The following is a 16,941-nucleotide window of genomic DNA, read 5'->3' on the forward strand; positions in this document are numbered from 1 at the left end:
TGAAAGTCATCTTTTTCCTAATTTTCAAATATTTCACACTCTTTGTTTTGTGAAGATGTTGTCTGACTTCACACAAATTGATTATTGCGCTTAAAGAAGCTATAGGGAGGCCTTCACCATCTCTTTTAGTTTTTCAGACAGCGAATACTATGGCTCTCTTGGATGGGTCTCATTTATCACTGCAACAGGTATTTGTTCGCCAGCCGCCTGCTCTGTGCCAAGCACTCTGCAATCACCATTCATTTCTGAAAACTAAATATTGGCTCCTTGGTTCTTTTTTAGGAAGATAGTCCTTTAAGAAACAAGAATTCTGAGGGGAAGGAGTCAAAAGTGTTTTGAGGAAAAGCATCAACCCCCAGATACATACCAATGTTTATGTAATTGTTTATACTTATACATTACAAAGTATAAGGAATATTTAAATATTTCACTCAAATCAAAGGCTCTAAATGCAAGTTCAAATGCATTTGGATTCCACATTTAGGTCATGGGCACTGGAGTCTTCCCTGAGGATCAGGCCTCACTTGTAAGTTTAATATTTTAGCAAGGAAATGTATAGCTGTTTTAAGACTAATTGTGGATACCCTGGTGTCACATGTCGCTTCTTTCAGAGATCACAAAAGGACCTGTGTTTTTTTGGGTTTTTTTTTGCGGTACGCGGGCCTCTCACTGTTGTGGCCTCTCCCGTTGCGGAGCACAGGCTCCGGACGCTCAGGCTCAGCGGCCATGGCTCACGGGCCCAGCTGCTCCGCGGCATGTGGGATCCTCCCGGACCGGGGCACGAACCCGCGTCCCCTGCATGGGCAGGCGGACTCTCAACCACTGCGCCACCAGGGAAGCCCGGACCTGTGTTTTTTAAAGCAAAAAAAAAAGAAGAAAAAAAAAGAGGAAGTAATTTTGACTCTTAAAGAATTGCCCTTGTGTATAACTTATGAGAATGTTACATTTAAGAGTTGTGTAAGATGTGATTTTTTTACTGGTCGGCAATTTTTTAATGTCAGGGCTTTTTTGGTTTTATAAACTTACTTTTCTAACTTTTACTTCCTAAATCATTGAATGTAAACTAAAATGAATGAGCTGAATGCTAACTGTGTTATTAGCTAGTTAAATATTTAATCCTCAGTTTTTCTCTTGTCAGTAAACTTCTTCCTCTTTCTTTTTTCTTTCCTTCTACCTTTTTTTCCTTTTTTTTTATTTTTAGGACCTGGGGATACCGAAAGTGGGTCATATGAAGCGAATTCTCCAGGGAATTAAAGAGCTTGGAAGGAGCACACCCCCAGTCTGAGGTGTAATCATATTGGTGCTGTTCCTTGGAAGGAAAGTAATTGCTACTTAATACAAAGTCCTTGGGAGCCATTGGCTGTTCTTGTAGTTTTCTGCCTAGATAAGTAAGCACCACTGAGGCACCTCTACGGCTTGATATGGGTGAAAATTTTGATTTGAGGTATTAGAAAATATTTTGTGCCAAAAAAATACATTCCACAAAGCCATTTTCTTATTGTGCAAACCTGACACATTCAAATATGCTCATATTAGTAAAAAGGTGGGAGGAATCTGAGACAATTGCATTGTCCAAAAGGTGGAATTGCACAATGTTTACTTTCCTTTAACCTGGTCAGATGGAATGTTCTTACCATGCAAACACATAACAATATGTAGCTGAAATTTCTTGGGTTTCATTATTGGAGGCATTGGCTTCTTACTTAAAATCACTGGCTAGAAGACTAAGATGTAAATTAAGTGGTGTTTTGAACTGGTATCACCTCAGATTCCTAGCTCTCAGTGGTCAAAGAATATGGTTAAAACCCCTCAAATACTATGAATGAATGCAAATCTTAATGCACGATGTTCCTGCCTGAATTGTCTTTCTGTTTCTTGCATGTCACATTTAATATGTAACACTTAGCTTTAATGTCAGTTTTAATGGAATTTAATTTATTACTACCTAAGTACCTTTTGGTTGGCTAAAGGCACTTTTCTGTTCTTTGATGTGGAATTTTGCATAAATATTCTATATCTAAGAATTTGTGAACATGTGTCTGTGCCCTAATCAACAAATGATATATATCTTATGCAAGCCAATTTTATACCAACCTATCATAAAGAGTAGGTGTGCACATTAAGAAAATTCTCTGGATATTTTCATAAAATTATATGTTCTGTTGCCTAACAAAACTTATTATAGCTCTCCGTACCAAAATTCCCACATTCTGTTTTAAATTTTTCATTTCAATTAAATAATTATTTAATACTCTGTTTGCATCTATAATATAGCAGACTGTTGACATCCAGGAATTTCCCCAACGTCTCAACTGGGATTGGTATACTGATTGGCCACCCAGACTCGTCCACTGGCTAAAGGGACTCCTGACACAAACTTCCCAACAAAAGAGGTTTAAATTTTTTCTTAAGGGCTTTCCATTATTTATTATTATCTCACTTAATTCTTATATCCTATCAGGTAGATATTATTTTCCTTTTTGTAAACCACTACAGTCTAGCGCATGAGGAGTCAACATTACAGTGATCAAAATCTTTGAAAGCCAAAGGCATACATATCAAAAAGTCACAAAAATGTCCTTAAATAAATTTTCTTTAGACATTATATACCAAAAAATTAATTCTAATGTTTAAAAATCTTCTATATAAGAGAAGTAAACAGGGTACTGACCCAGTGGTTAACAATTTTCATAAAGTAGCCTCCTAGGTAGGTGCTCAAAAGATATACATATATATACATGTACATTCACACTTGTGTACATGTAATCTGAGCTATACTCTCATTGATATTTTCTAGACATTTATTTTCCAGATGCTTAAAGAGAAATATCGATGGGAAAACATTTAAAATGAGCTATTGTCTGACATATAATTTAATTATATCAGAAGGGTTTAAATATTTGATGCTTATCCTTATTTATAACTTGGGTATTTACTAGTAAAAATCACAAAATTTGGGCACCTGAAAAATAAATGAAACTTGATAGGTTCCTGACCAAGTGTGTCTGACTATATATTTTACCTAAGTTGTGAATAAATGGAAATTTTCCAAAGCGAATTGTATCAGGTAGCTTAAAAGGGCAAAGAGCTACTCAGTTAATTTTAATGTTATCCACGCCTGTGAAATCAAAGGTCTTCCTTTCCAGTCCCTTTCAGAGTCCCTCACCCTGCAAAGTATCCTGCTCTTTCAAGCACTTCCCTGTGTTCTCAGAGCTCTCTGAGATTGCGGATCCCTGTCCACAAAAAGAAAAAAAAAAAAGGAAAGGTGGAGGCAAGGAGGCAAGAAATCCTAGAAAAGAATGAATTAACGCGAAAATCGTTACCGATTTTCACTCTCCCCAAATTCTCCTTTGCCAATAGGAAAGATTATCTAGTTATCACATGTTCAGAATTTAAGAGTAAGATGTAAATGATTAGATTTTGTATTTGATGTTGCTTTTTCACTCTTGAGTAACATCCATTATATATGTTGAACCTCAGTTAACAGAATCCTTAGCTAGAATTTTCCAGCAAATGGGTTTTGAATAAGAGCATTTTTCACTGTATGCATTGTCTGTGCATAGCTATGCAGGACCCAAAGGACATCACTCAACGTCTGTTTGCCAGGATGGTGCCCTCAGAGCCTCCAGAGGCCACTGTCAGCCTCGCAGAGGAATCAGCTTCTCATGGTAGATGGGGTTACAACAAAGAGAGGAAGAGCTTCCCCACGTGGCCTGATCCCAGCTCTGGGGAGTGCAGGTGGGGCCTCTGCACCTTGGTCCATGCATAAGCTGAGGTGAGAAGCTCAAGCCTGGGCCTGATTGCCAGCTGTAATTGCCGTCTTTCCTCCCCACCAGACTCTCCTGCATGTAGATAATTTGGGAGGGCTGGAGGGGAATCACAGCTCACATCCACTTCCTTTCATTTTCCTTCACTGCTCGTTTTCCTGAGGAACAACTTACTTGTCAAGAAAGGGACAGGGTCAGGCCAAAATAAAATTTCAGAGTACTCAATTTTTCTCTTCCATCTGTCCCTCCACCTCACTTTCTGAGTTTCTTGCTTACTTCCTGGCTTCCCACTTTTCCCCGTGCCCAATAGAGATGGTTGCTCAAATTCTCACTGCCACGTACTACCCTTTCCTCATCAACTGTCCCACTACAAACGGACTCCTTTTATCTTGCCCCACCTTAGCACCCACTGTGGGTCATCTAGCCAAGTGTTAGGAAGAAAACAATGTAAAGAAACTGATTTTACAGTTTGCATTTTATAAAAGGAAAGTTACTAATCTAAATGAATTGATGGATTAGATCATTTGAGGACCATCACATATATTGCTGTGGCTGAGAAGAGGTGATCCCTGAATGTCTAAGATCTGTGCTGTCCTACATTGTAGCCACTAGCTCCATGTGGCTGTTTAAAGTTAATTTAATTAGAAATTTAGTTTCTCAGTTGCACTAGCAACATTTCAATCACTCAACAGCCATAGTAGACAATAGAGATGTTGAATAGTTCCATCACTGCAAAAATTCTACTGGATAGCACTGCTCTGCGTCATTGCTACTCAAAATGTGGTCCATGCACCAGCAGCATCCGTATCACCTGGGAGCTTATAGAAATGCAGAATCTCAGTCCATTCCAGCCCTGTTGAGTCAAAATCTTCCTTTTAATAAGATTTGTTGGGTGATTAGCCCTGGCCTAGAGGCATTTTTCTCCCTCCTAGCTAGGAGGGATCTGAGGTCTTTGAAGTTTCTCAGAATAGCTTGCTGTCCAACCCACTGTTTCCTATCCCTTCTCCAACTAGTCCCAGAAATGAGCTGAAACTCATTCAGCACCCAGCTGAGTTTTCTTTTCAATCCTTATTCCTAATCCAGGTTCTAGATGAGCCCTACCTACCCAGTATATATTTTGGTTATATTTTGGTAGATAAGGTGGCACACAGGAGATTGGCCAACACAACTGGCCTCTCTCCAGCCCCTCACCCCACGTCTAAGTCACTAACAATCTGAATTTGCTCATGTGACATTCTCATTTGTTCACAACTTAAGTCACAGGGAACATTTCAGAAGAATATGTACTGAGATAAGTAAAGACCGGGTTGATCTCCAACAACTTGTACTTCTCACTTTCGTTTATCAGTAGATTATCCTATTGACATAGTTCATGCTTGAGGACACATAGCAGCATGCACACATTAAACGAATCATTAGGCATACAAAAAAAAAAAAAAAGAGAGACCCAAAATGATTACAAGTAAAGTGAATGTGTCATTAAGACCCTAAAAGAAGGCATGTTTTGCTAGACTAAGTCTGGCTTTCTTATTATGCTAACTTATCCTGATTTTCAGATCGTTAATAATTCCTTAAAATAGTGCCTGAAAAATAATATATTCTTGACCCTCAAAATACAAATTATTTAATTCTATAATAAGATCTGTCCGAGTGTGACACGTGGTCAGTAAGCCTTTACTTAATTTTTACATAGTTATATAATTGACCAAAACATTATTGCCTAGAGATTCTTTAGCTAATTTTAATGAATAAAGAGACCACTACTTTAATCTCCATAGAAGTTATTTGTAACAGGAATTGAGGAAGGAAATACCCATGCAAAACTATGACTTAGAAAATTAGAGTGGAAACGTCTCTACATCATTTCTAAAGTAAATTACCTATTATCTCCCACTGGGTTGACAACATAGTGGACTTTTCTGTTGTATAGATGTGAATTCTTTAAAGATACCGCTTTTCATTAAGCTGTAGAAACATTACATCTTTCAACCTTGACATCTAGGATCTCTCCTGCTCGCTCCTTCCAAAATGAACTTATCCTGCATTTTTCAAATGCAGGTTGGATGAAACAATGGGTTTAGAGATTGATGATATTAGTGGCAGTTCTTTAAATCAGCTGAAAAGAGTAAGAAGTGAAGATTCCTCAATATTATTGGTCAATGGAATAGCTTCCCAAGTGGTTTCCAGAGCTCGGCTGCCATGCCTCTGCCCTCACTGCCCCACGCCAAGTGCCATGGGGCCTGGGGCTTGTTTCTCTCTGCTATGGCATCTCCCCAGTGACTCTTGTATAGCAATCTCTGTGTCAGTTGGGTAATATGTTGCCTTTGCAATAGGATGCCTTCTAAAGAAACAAGCAAAACTTTAAAGAGGCAATGATTATTGATTTTTCTAATACACAAAGCATTCATTTTTATTGTTATTATTGTTTCCTCTTTATTTCCTCCAAGTTTTGTTGAGAGACATCTCCTTTAGAATAAAAAACTGTAAAGGTTTATCGTGACAGAGAACAGAGACATAAAAAGACAGCTGGACTGTACCTATTTGTATACTTCTTTCTGTTATTTTCAGGAAAAGAAGTTTAACAGAGTAACTGAGGCTGCCTTAAACTCAGTAACGATGTTTAAGAAAAACCCCATATTACTAATATAGATGAACAGGTTAATTCCCTTTATGTAATTAAGATTCTATTTACATATATTTATATCCTCTCCCTCTTAATTTTGTATGCACTTCCAAGTTTTAGTTGGAAAAATAGAAACCAAGCCACTACTTAAACGTTATAAAAACTCCACATAAAATATTTCATCTTAGCTACAAGTTATTCATTGTATAGGAATTTACGAATAGCCTGGATATTTCATAGAACTGCATTTCAAGAGCAAGTTAATCAAACCTAAAGGAACATAGGGTTACTTTCTCAATGGATTAACGTAAGTTTCATACTCAGTTGACAATGCCACTGAAGTAGGATAATGCAGTTAGATATTCAAGCTAAAAAGGAAAACAAATATATTTTGCTGTCCTTACTGTTTGCACTCTTGTTTGCCACTGCTTAGCCATACCTGTTTCTATATCCTAAGTATTAAGCTGACATGTAGCTAAAGATTTCTTACAGTTCTGGTAACTGGTAACTAGTGCTGTGAAAGGTTTTGGCGTTGTAACATTCCCAGTTTTGTGAGTTATATATTGTATATTGAAGATGACTAATAAATTGGAGTAATATATTTATCTAGAGCTGGGAAAATATAATTATTTTCAAATCTTCAAGTAAGTTGTATCGAATTTTTTCTTCCTCTTAAGTGAAATGAAAGTCTCAGTTTTACATTAAAATGTCTATTTATACAACAGGTTTCTCCTTTTACTGGTTTTATTAATTTTCATATTAAAATTTTTCTTATCTTTTTATACCAAAAAACCGGTCACGCTGGTGATTCAAACTGCCAAGATGTATTTTAGTTTGTAGGACTTCTGGCAGACAAAGTATTTAATAACAAACCAGCTTTGTATATTTTGTGGCTTTGGGGGCAAGTATTTTACCTTTTGAAACTCTATGCGAGGCAGTGCTGATATCAGCAAAGTCAGTAATAGACAGTATTACTCATGATCATCAGTAGAAGGTTTTTACAAGTTGTATAAATCAGTGCATTTATTTATTATGTCGTGAAATGTAATCTTTATACAAAATGCTTATTCTAGATCTTCTCTTTGTTATTGCTGTTGCTTAGAGTGTAACAGCTCTGTTAATGATTTACTTACGTACTTGAAGTACTCATTTCTGTCAAACAGATGCCCAGTTTTTTTCCGTGTAAAAATCTGATTCTTTACCATCATAGATAACTGAAAAGTAATAGGGAGTTTGTTAAAAAAAAAAATTCATGTTTAAAATAAATATGGAAAAAGGCATAAAGCCAAAAATGAAATCACCAATATTAAGTATTTACTGTAACCAAGGGATTCATCATGCTATATTTTGCCAATATATATTTTATCTTCAAGTCAGGACTGCTTTTCTGTAGTAAATTTTCAATTTTCGTTGTAAAAGAGATCTCAGTTGATTATACTGCCAATATGACATTTGAATGAACATTAAAAATCTGGAACCCTCCAAATTTCACATACCTCCAGCTCTAGGTTTCAGGGTGTATATTTTTAACAGGTTTGCATTTGACTCTGGGCTGCTTTAGTCAGAGTACCTGTGAGGAATAATGGTTTGTCTGTTTCTGTCAATTAAGTCAGTGAGATTTTAATTGAGTTTTGAATTCTTTCTGTTTGAAAATATTGTCTGTTCAACTTCTAAAAAACTAAAAATGTTAAACATAATAGCACAACATGCCACACAGAATAAAATCACGTTTTCAAGGAAGAAAAAATAACTGTTCTGATTTACCATGAGGCTGTGTCATATACCAAAGAAATCACGTTAATAAGCCCTAAATTCAACGGTTTTATTGGTTTACAATGTAAGCAGTAGATGAAATGTAAGCTATTTAAGGACTGTAGTAGAAGATTAAGAGTTAATTTACTAGAATTTAAAAGACATAGTTTTATATTAATTTTATTGTTGCACAAGCAATTATTGCAGGCAGGAAAAAAGAAAATATATGAGAAACATTATATGGAAATTAAAGGGAAAAGGAGCTTGGTAATTTGTGAAAGTTTTGGAAATCGAGAGTTTGAACATAGGTATCTTTCAGTTTATATTATAAAAATGCAAAGCGTGTGAGATGTATGGTGAGCACAAAACCACAAAAAACAAAAAAAATGTCACACTGGTGAAGTCTGGGATTGTACCTGTATCTTTTCAAAATAACCAGTGAGTTTAGGGAGCCCGTTCTACTGTTGAAATTTGGAAGTCAATTAAGCAGGTAGTTTGGATAACCTGATCATTTGTGTTTATTACATGAGGCAAATGTCTGTATTTTCTCAACTTAGTAAGTGATGTAGGGAGAACTAGTCAGAAGGGCTTAGCAACTTCCCAAAGAAGAACTCTGGTAAATGTAGGTCAGACCAGACCATACAGAGTAAAGAGATTGATTTTCATGAACCTTTCAAGGCTTAGAGCCTTGAAATTTGTTAGCAAGGATGGATTTTCCTTTCATTTGAAACAATAAAAAAGTATTCAAATTTATAATATTATAAATAGCTAAATTCTGTGATTCTGGAGATAGGAATATGGTTTAGGTTTATTGGGTTCCTCAACTGACTTTGGCGCTGGCTCAGTGTGTCCTTACTACGAGCTAGATGTTTTGGCGCCTTGGTTTCCCTGATTAGAAATGGCACACAATATTATCAATTATAAGTACTTGTTAATTTTTCTTTTACAAAAGGAACTAGGTAAGTGTGAATCATACTTAAAGTTACTACTTCTTTCCCACTGTCATTCTAGATGTGTAGAAAAGCTTCCCAGACTTTATCCCATCACATGAAAATTAAAAGCCCAAATTAATATCCCTTCCTGTTCATTTTTAAAATGAGTGAAGTTACATTAGTACTATCAGCACCAGAGAAGATTATGGGTATGTTCATCTGTGTACTACAGGTTCATATTATTCATTTTAGTATAGGCTAAAAACTCACTTCTAAAATCTTCAGAAATTTAGAGTAACTTAATTTTTTTACACTCACCCCAGACAACAATTTTATAAATAAATATATATACATATATATATATATATATATATATATTTTAGCTAACACTTTCACATCTTTTCTTAGATTAACTCCCCAAAGAGGAAAATGTCTCTTTAAATCAGCGTTTTTAAAAAAGGAATACCCGGACTCCCGTACCTTGTTTTACTCTGTGACGTCACTTACTTTCTATACTACGTGAATTCTAAACGGTTTCCTTGCTGTTTGATCTGAAGCATGCATCACTATGTACCTTCTTTGGCCATGGAATGGTACTCTCTCATGCAAAGTACCTTCAAAACTTCCTGTAAAGAAACTAAGCTAGAGATTGTCTTAATTATTACCATAATGGAAATCTAAGTAAAATTAAGGGGAAAAAATTCGAACAACCTAGTTAAAATTATTAAATATAGATAAGGGTAAATGAATATTGACTTTATTTTCCCCTGACATTTGAATTCAGTCACTGTCTGATCCTTGACTTAAAGATTTCCTTGCTAAATCTGGTATTTATTTACGACATTGGAGCTCCTGCTACATCCCCCTCCCCTAAAAATGCTGGAATTTTAAGAGAGTGTAAGCTGCACGACATAAGGGAAGAGACTGAATCAGAGCTCATTTGCATATATTTTGATCTGTCTTAATGGCACAACTTAGTTTTCATAATAACAGATCTCTAAATGATGATTCCAGAATGATTTGGTACAGTGATGGGAAAAAATTATTTTTCTGGAAATTTGCTTCCTGCAATGACCTGATATACAGTTGACCTTAGTATAATTAAAATTAATTATCATTTTAATTAGACCCTACCCTGTTTACAGATTTCCATTTTGCAGCAATTTTTAAATATACATAATGATGAGCATGAAAGAATTGCAAACTTGAGCAGTTCTTTTGTTTCCTTGCCTCCTTTTACTTGAAAAGCTTTCAGAAAGCTTTTGAGAGATGACACAGTTCTCATAGCAACATTATGTGATTATGTTTTTCTGCCAAGACACTCATAAGCTAAAATACGGAACAAAACACAGGCTTAACTTAATCTTGCTTTGGAATTGTATAAGCCAAAGCCTTTTCTATATCAAAGTGTTTTTTTAGTATTTATACAGTTGCATATTTTATTTTTTGTCCATCTCAAAAATTGAATTGACATTTTATGTTGTATTTCTAATTAGTTGCAGTAAAGCAAAGCACTAATGCCTTGGTTCAGACTTTTATCAGTACAAACCTTTACCATTTTTCTCTCCTATGCTTTAAATTTTTTTAAAATTTATTTACTTTATTTATTTTTGGCTGCATTAAGTCTTCTTTGCTGTGCGCGGGTTTTCTCTAGTTGTGGCGAGCGGGGGCTACTCTTCGTTGCAGTGCACGGGCCTCTCATTGCGGTGGCTTCTCTTGTTGTGGGGCATGGACTCTAGGCGTGCGGGCTTCAGTAGTTGCAGCATGCAGGCTCAGTAGTTGCGGCACACGGGCCCTAGAGCACAGGCTCAGTAGTTGTGGCGCACGGGCTTAGTTGCTCCACCGCATGTGGGATCTTTCGGGACCAGCGCTCGAACCCATGTCCCCTGCATTGGCAGGCGGATTCTTAACCATTGCACCACCAGGGAAGCCCCTCTCCTATGCTTTTGCCAAAGTTTTTCAGCGACCAGTTTTCTTACCTTCATTCTCCCCTGCCTCTAGTCCATCTTCCACATGGTTGACAGATTGGTCTTTTTAAAACACAGATTTGTTTTGTCATGCCTCTGCTAAAAATTCTTAACTAGACTCTCCCTCCTTTACAGCATGGCAACCTAACTCCTTAGCGTGATGGATAAGGGTCTCCATGACTTTGCCTCTTCCCACCATTTTTAGCATTGTCACCCACCATTTCCTCTAGAGACCTTTTGTAACCCAGGAGTTTGGAACTTCTCACAGTTCAGTGCTTTGGCATAATCACATGCTGTAGATCAATTCATTCAAGACTCAGTTCAAATTTTACCTTCTATGACACTCTACCTGACTTCCCAGGCAGGTTAAGTATTTCATCCATGCTCCATAGTCTCTTGAAACTTCTTCTATTAAAATAACATCGCATTTCAATAATTCAATATATATATATCACATTTCAGTAATTCAATATATATATATCTGCTTGCCCACAACTGGATTTCTCTTTGTAGTCTCAGTGTCTAGCTAGCACGTAATAGGACTTTAATAAATGTTGAGTGAATGAAGGTAATATAGCGCCCAAACTTCTTTGTGTTTTTATACTTTCACAAATGAACGCTTAGACTTCCCTGAGAGTCCACATGAGGGGGATGTGCATTCAGAAGCCCGCATGGACTCTGGGAGAAGCAACAGAAGAGAAACAGCAGGGAAGAGCAGTTGCTTTGTGAAGGATAATCATTTGTTAGCTATTCATGAGAAATATTTACCAAATCTGAATTCTTGTTTCTAAAATTGAAGCTTAGTAAATTTTCACATAACCGCCGACTTCTTATTCATAATCCATAAATATGCCCTAAAGATGATCTCTCTCTTTGGCAGGTATTCAGTGTATACAATCTACATAAATACATACACTAATTACCTACACAAAATAATGAGACTTGAGAAAGAATTTTTAAAAAGGTAATGAAAGTGTAATTTTCTGAAAAATAGTTTTCAACCAGAGATAGAGACTGAATTTGTGCAATATCAGGTCATCTGTAGTTAATGATTATTTCATTTTTTATTATGCAAATATAAGAAGGCTTGTTTGCCACTGCTATCACCCCATATAGAACATAAAGACTAAAAACTATTACCTAAGGGTTTGTTTTCTCTTTTGTGATTCTATAAAGGCGTTCTTCCATGTCTCCAAATTATGATAAAGGTTAACATAAAAAGCCCTTTATCGGAATTCCCTGGCAGTCTAGTGGTTAGGACTCTGCGCTTCCACTGCAGGGGGCATGGGTTCGATCCCTGGTCAGGGAACTAAGATCCTGCATGCCACCTGGCATGGCCCCGCCCTAAAAAAAAAACAGCCCTTTAACGTCAATAATTTTAAAAATTAAATAAATCCAAAATTTGCATGTAATTAAATGGCCTCTTATTTCACTCACTTAATAGATATTTTTCTACCTGCTCTACACTTGACATTTGATTAATGCTGGGGATACAAAGAAAATAAGACATAGCTCTTGTCTGAAAGAGTTCAAGTTCGTTTTCATGATTATATTCTTCTGTCCACAGTTTTTGTATTTTCAGGTCAACCACAAATAATTTTTGACCATCACTTGTCAAGTACATCTTTCATCAATCCTGTAGAACCCCATTTCCACAACCATAGGTGCTATGTGTGATCCAAGTGACTAATGAGTTTGTAGGACACAAGTTCAATTTTAAGTCCATTTTAGGAAGGCATATATCCTCATTAATGACACACACACCAAAATATATGAAGTATACATTGGGAACCCACAGTAGAGGGAGAAAGTAAATAGTGCTTTCTGGTATATTTCAAAGGCTTCACTTGAAGTTATGGGTTGATGTTTCCACCTCAGTTATTTTTAATGGGGAGTAGGGAGTAATACTACTTAACAGGTAGCATACTTATCTAAGCATATAGTAAATCTACTACTGGTATTTTTGTGCCACAATGCACTGATATATAGATGAAACAAAACAAAAATATGTGAGTTATAAAAAATTAACTCCTCTGAATATTTATTGATGGTTAGGCAATTGGGTTCCTTTATGAGAAGGAAAAAACTATTGTCGATAAGTATGGAAAAAACCTTACTTGTATGTACATTTACATTTTGATAGGCATATTTGGAAGTCACCGTTTTCCATCAGTATAAAGTATCAACCATTTCTATGTTCTCTAGCAAAAGGAAATTCTTAGTTTGATAGAGCTTTACTCTTCGTTCGATGTTGTAAAAGGACCACAAAAGAAAGAGGCTCAGAAGGCTGGACACTTGACCGTCATATTCAGCACATTCATTCTACCTTTCAATAAAGATAATCAGTCATGGGACTTCCCTGGTGGCGCAGTGGTTAAGACTCTGAGCTCCCAATGCAGGGGGCCCAGGTTCCATCCCTGGTCAGAGAACTAGATCCCACACGCATGCTGCAACTAAGAGTTCACATGCCACAACTAAGGAGCCCACGTGCTGCAACTAACACCCGTCGCAACCACATAAATATTTTTTCAAAAGATAATCAGTCGTGATTTACCTCCTCTTTATCATCATGTTGAAAACCTAACAATATTGTTCCTTTTGTCCCTTGCACTGCAGAAGACAGTTGGGATCTAGCCTTTGCCGTATTATTTATAGATAAGAATTTACTACATTTTGGTAGTCTGTTTTGAAACTTGTATCTGAAAGATGGAGATCCTATCTATCTATTACACAGTGGGCTCTGTTTGCTGCAGAAAAGAGTGAAACTTTAAACTCTTTAGTAGACTTGCCAGTGAAATATACCTGACAGAGCAGAGGTTAGAACTTTAGCTCTAATGACTTTTAATAATGGTAAGAAAACGTGAGTTTTGTTTGTTTACATGCTGTTTACAATGGCATAATTTTTAAAATATATACAATTGAGATATTTATTGCATACTATTTTAAAGATGTTTTATGTGTTTTCACCTTTGGAATATATTGTTACAGTTCCTTATACTGATAATTTGGGTGGCTTTGTTAATGTAGCTAGTAATTTTTATGACTACTAAGTGACCAGGTTTCTGTGCCTTTTATTGTGGGATGCATGATTATGTATTTATTGTATGAAAGTCACTGATGCGTGTATTTTTGTACTTTGCTGAGAGTAATGGTTGATCTCGATGTACATGATGATGAGAGATGCCTTTTCCAAAGGGCACTGCCTTGAGATCGTCCTTCTCAAATAAAAAGAATGCATTTGGACAATGTGTGAAGTCTCCATTCTTTTTGGTTGGAATCCCTCTTTTTTTTAAAATTAAACCTTTTATTTTGAGATAATTGTAGATTCACATATAGTTGTAAAAAAATAACAGAGAGAGAGAGAGAGATCCTGTGTACCCTTTACCCATTTCTCCCTGGTGATGACATCTTGCAAGCCTATATATGGTACAATATTGCAACCAGGATATTGACACTGACACAGTCAAGATGCTGAAACATTTTCTCATCACATGGACCCATAACAAAGATACCTCGTGTTGCCCTTTTATGACCACACCTACTTCCCTCCCACCTCCACTTCCCACCCTTAACCCTGGGAAACCATTAATCTATCTCCACTTTTATAATCTTGTCATTTCAAGAATGTTATATTAATGGAATCATACAGGGTGTGACTTCTTTATTTCACTCAGTCTAATTTCCTGAGATTCATCCGGTTGTTGCATGTATCAATAGTTTGTTTCTTTTTATTGCTGAGTAATATCCCACCCGGTGGGGGAATTCATGGTAAAAACATAATTCAATTTATCCTTAATGAGTTCTTGAAGTTCACCAATAAACACTTGTTAAGAACCAAATACGTGACAGGTGTTTCCAGTGGAAGTGATCTATGAATAGTCCTGTCTAGTGAGAAAGAAAGCTTATTGTAACACAGAGTGTTATGTGCAGTGATGAAAATCTGCAACCAAGTATGTGGGGAGCACAGAGGAAGGCAGGATTTAGAGGAGGTTTAGGGGCACCTTCCTGGATACGTGACCTTGAGTTGAGTCTTCAAGCAGTTAGCCAGGCAAAGTGAGTGTGTGTGATGCAGGGGTGACAGTGCAGCAGAAGACAGCGAAACATCATGGTGGGTACAGCTCGGTGTTGCTGGAGCATGAAAGGAGTACAGCAAGAGACCGGAGATGGAACTTGCGTAGGTGAGGGCAGAACAGTGCAATCAGATTTGACCTCCGTGGGTGGAATTGACCTGCAGAGGACTAAGGACAGGAAGATCAGCTGGAGGTCTAAGAAACAGATAATGAGGGACTTTTTTTTTTTTTTTTTTTTTTTTTTGCGGTACGCGGGCCTCTCACTGCTGTGGCCTCTCCCGTTGCGGAGCAACAGGCTCCGGACGCGCAGGCTCAGCGGCCATGGCTCACGGGCCCAGCCGCTCCGCGACTTGCGGGATTTCCCGGACCGGGGCACGAACCCGTGTCCCCTGCATCGGCAGGCGAACTCTCAACCACTGCGCCACCAGGGAAGCCCTGAGGGACTTCTTTAGGGCAGTTTTAGTGGAACTGGAAAGGAGGGAACAGATCTGAGAAATACTGAGATGAAAATGGCCTGCGCTTGGAGACTGGCGGTGGATGAACAAAAAGGAAAGAAGAATTCCAGGTTTCTACCAACTGAAAAGGAAAGTACCTTGGTCAAATTCATATTCGGGCATCATGGGTTTAAGACGACTGTAGGATGTCCATAAGATACATGACAATGTTGGAGAGAGGCATGGGAAAGAAATACAGATCTGGGAGCCTCATCTGGTGGCTTGAAGCCATTAGAGAAGATGAAGTTATGGGAATTCCCTGGCGGTACAGTGGTTAGGACTCGGTGCTTCCACTTCAGGGAACAGAGGTTCGATCCCTGATCGGGGAACTGCCAAGATCCTGCAAGCTGCGCAGAGGCCACAAGAAAAAAAAAAAAAAAAAAAGATGAAGTTGTCCTGAAAGACCCCCAGGGACTCAGAAAAGGGGCTCCACAGATCTAGGACTCATACCTTGGAGGAGGGGTTGCTTTCCAGATGGTGCTTCTGGGAGATGGGTGTGATGAAGCTGGTTCTAGGCTGGAGAATGGGACCCACTGCCCTTCCAGGGTGAGAACTGGCGCCCAGGCGACGTCGGCAGCAACAGTGAACAAAACAGGAAGAGTAAGCTTTTTCCCCTCCCACTTTCCAATTTCCCTCTTGTGTAGCCCATTGGCAGAGCGGGTAGAAAACCAGCTGGCAGGGAGCAATGCCATTTGTATTGCAAGAGCCTTAACCCCAGCATCGCAGAGCAGACGATCAAAGTGTGTACTGGGAGCTGAGAGGTAACAGTTCCTTAAGTGGCCACTTAGTCTAATAAGGCACTCTTCTTTAAGAACAGCAATCTTTATTACATTCAGTGGACAGTGGGGCAAGACGCTGCCCCAGGAGGATTAGTTGAGGGACTGGAGGATTCTTAGCTTGAAAAAGAGAAACTTTAGGGTTGGGGAAAGGGGGTAGAGGTGGGAGGAGATGAGGTTGTACGTAGAATTGATTTAAGTATTTGAGGGACCGTTGCGGGGAGTTGGACTTGCATAAGTTCTTTCTAAATTTTTTATATCTTTATACAATTTTAAAAGGTTATGCCCTATTTACAGCTATTACAAAATATTGGTTGTTAGTGTGTTCTGTAAGATGTAGGTATGTTGGTTGCTCATCCTTATTTTTGAGATTAAAAAAATTTTTTTCAAGTTTTATACAACGTTTAAAGGTTCCGCTCCATTTACAGTTATTGCAAAATATTGGCTATATCCCCATGTTTTACAGTACATCCTTGTAGCCTATTACAATACATCCTTGTAGTTTGTACCTCCCACTCCCCCCACCCCTGTATTGCACCTTCCTTCTCCCCACTGGTAAC

At 37.7% G+C, this 16,941-nt stretch overlaps 1 protein-coding gene across 9 annotated transcripts in view; it reads left to right on the forward strand.

Annotated features, from left to right (window-relative positions):
• Positions 1 to 9,670, forward strand: part of DGKH (diacylglycerol kinase eta) — a 179,836-nt gene extending 170,166 nt beyond the window's left edge. For 7 of the 9 annotated variants that reach the window (XM_022574919.2, XM_022574918.2, XM_089899504.1 and 4 more), the window contains one exon: positions 1,202 to 9,670. In XM_022574919.2, the coding sequence (XP_022430627.1) occupies positions 1,202 to 1,285 (84 nt within the window). In that variant the 3' untranslated portion in view covers positions 1,286 to 9,670. The remainder of the gene's footprint in view (positions 1 to 1,201) is intronic. The other 2 variants (XR_016388684.1, XR_016388685.1) reach the window with 2 other exon arrangements.
• Positions 9,671 to 16,941: the final 7,271 nt, after the last annotated feature.

The sequence above is a fragment of the Delphinapterus leucas genome, chromosome 18 (genome assembly GCF_059928025.1).
Source record: "Delphinapterus leucas isolate spDelLeu-1000000601 "Yukka" chromosome 18, BTC_Dleu_Yukka2, whole genome shotgun sequence".
NCBI classification, from domain to species: domain Eukaryota; kingdom Metazoa; phylum Chordata; class Mammalia; order Artiodactyla; family Monodontidae; genus Delphinapterus; species Delphinapterus leucas.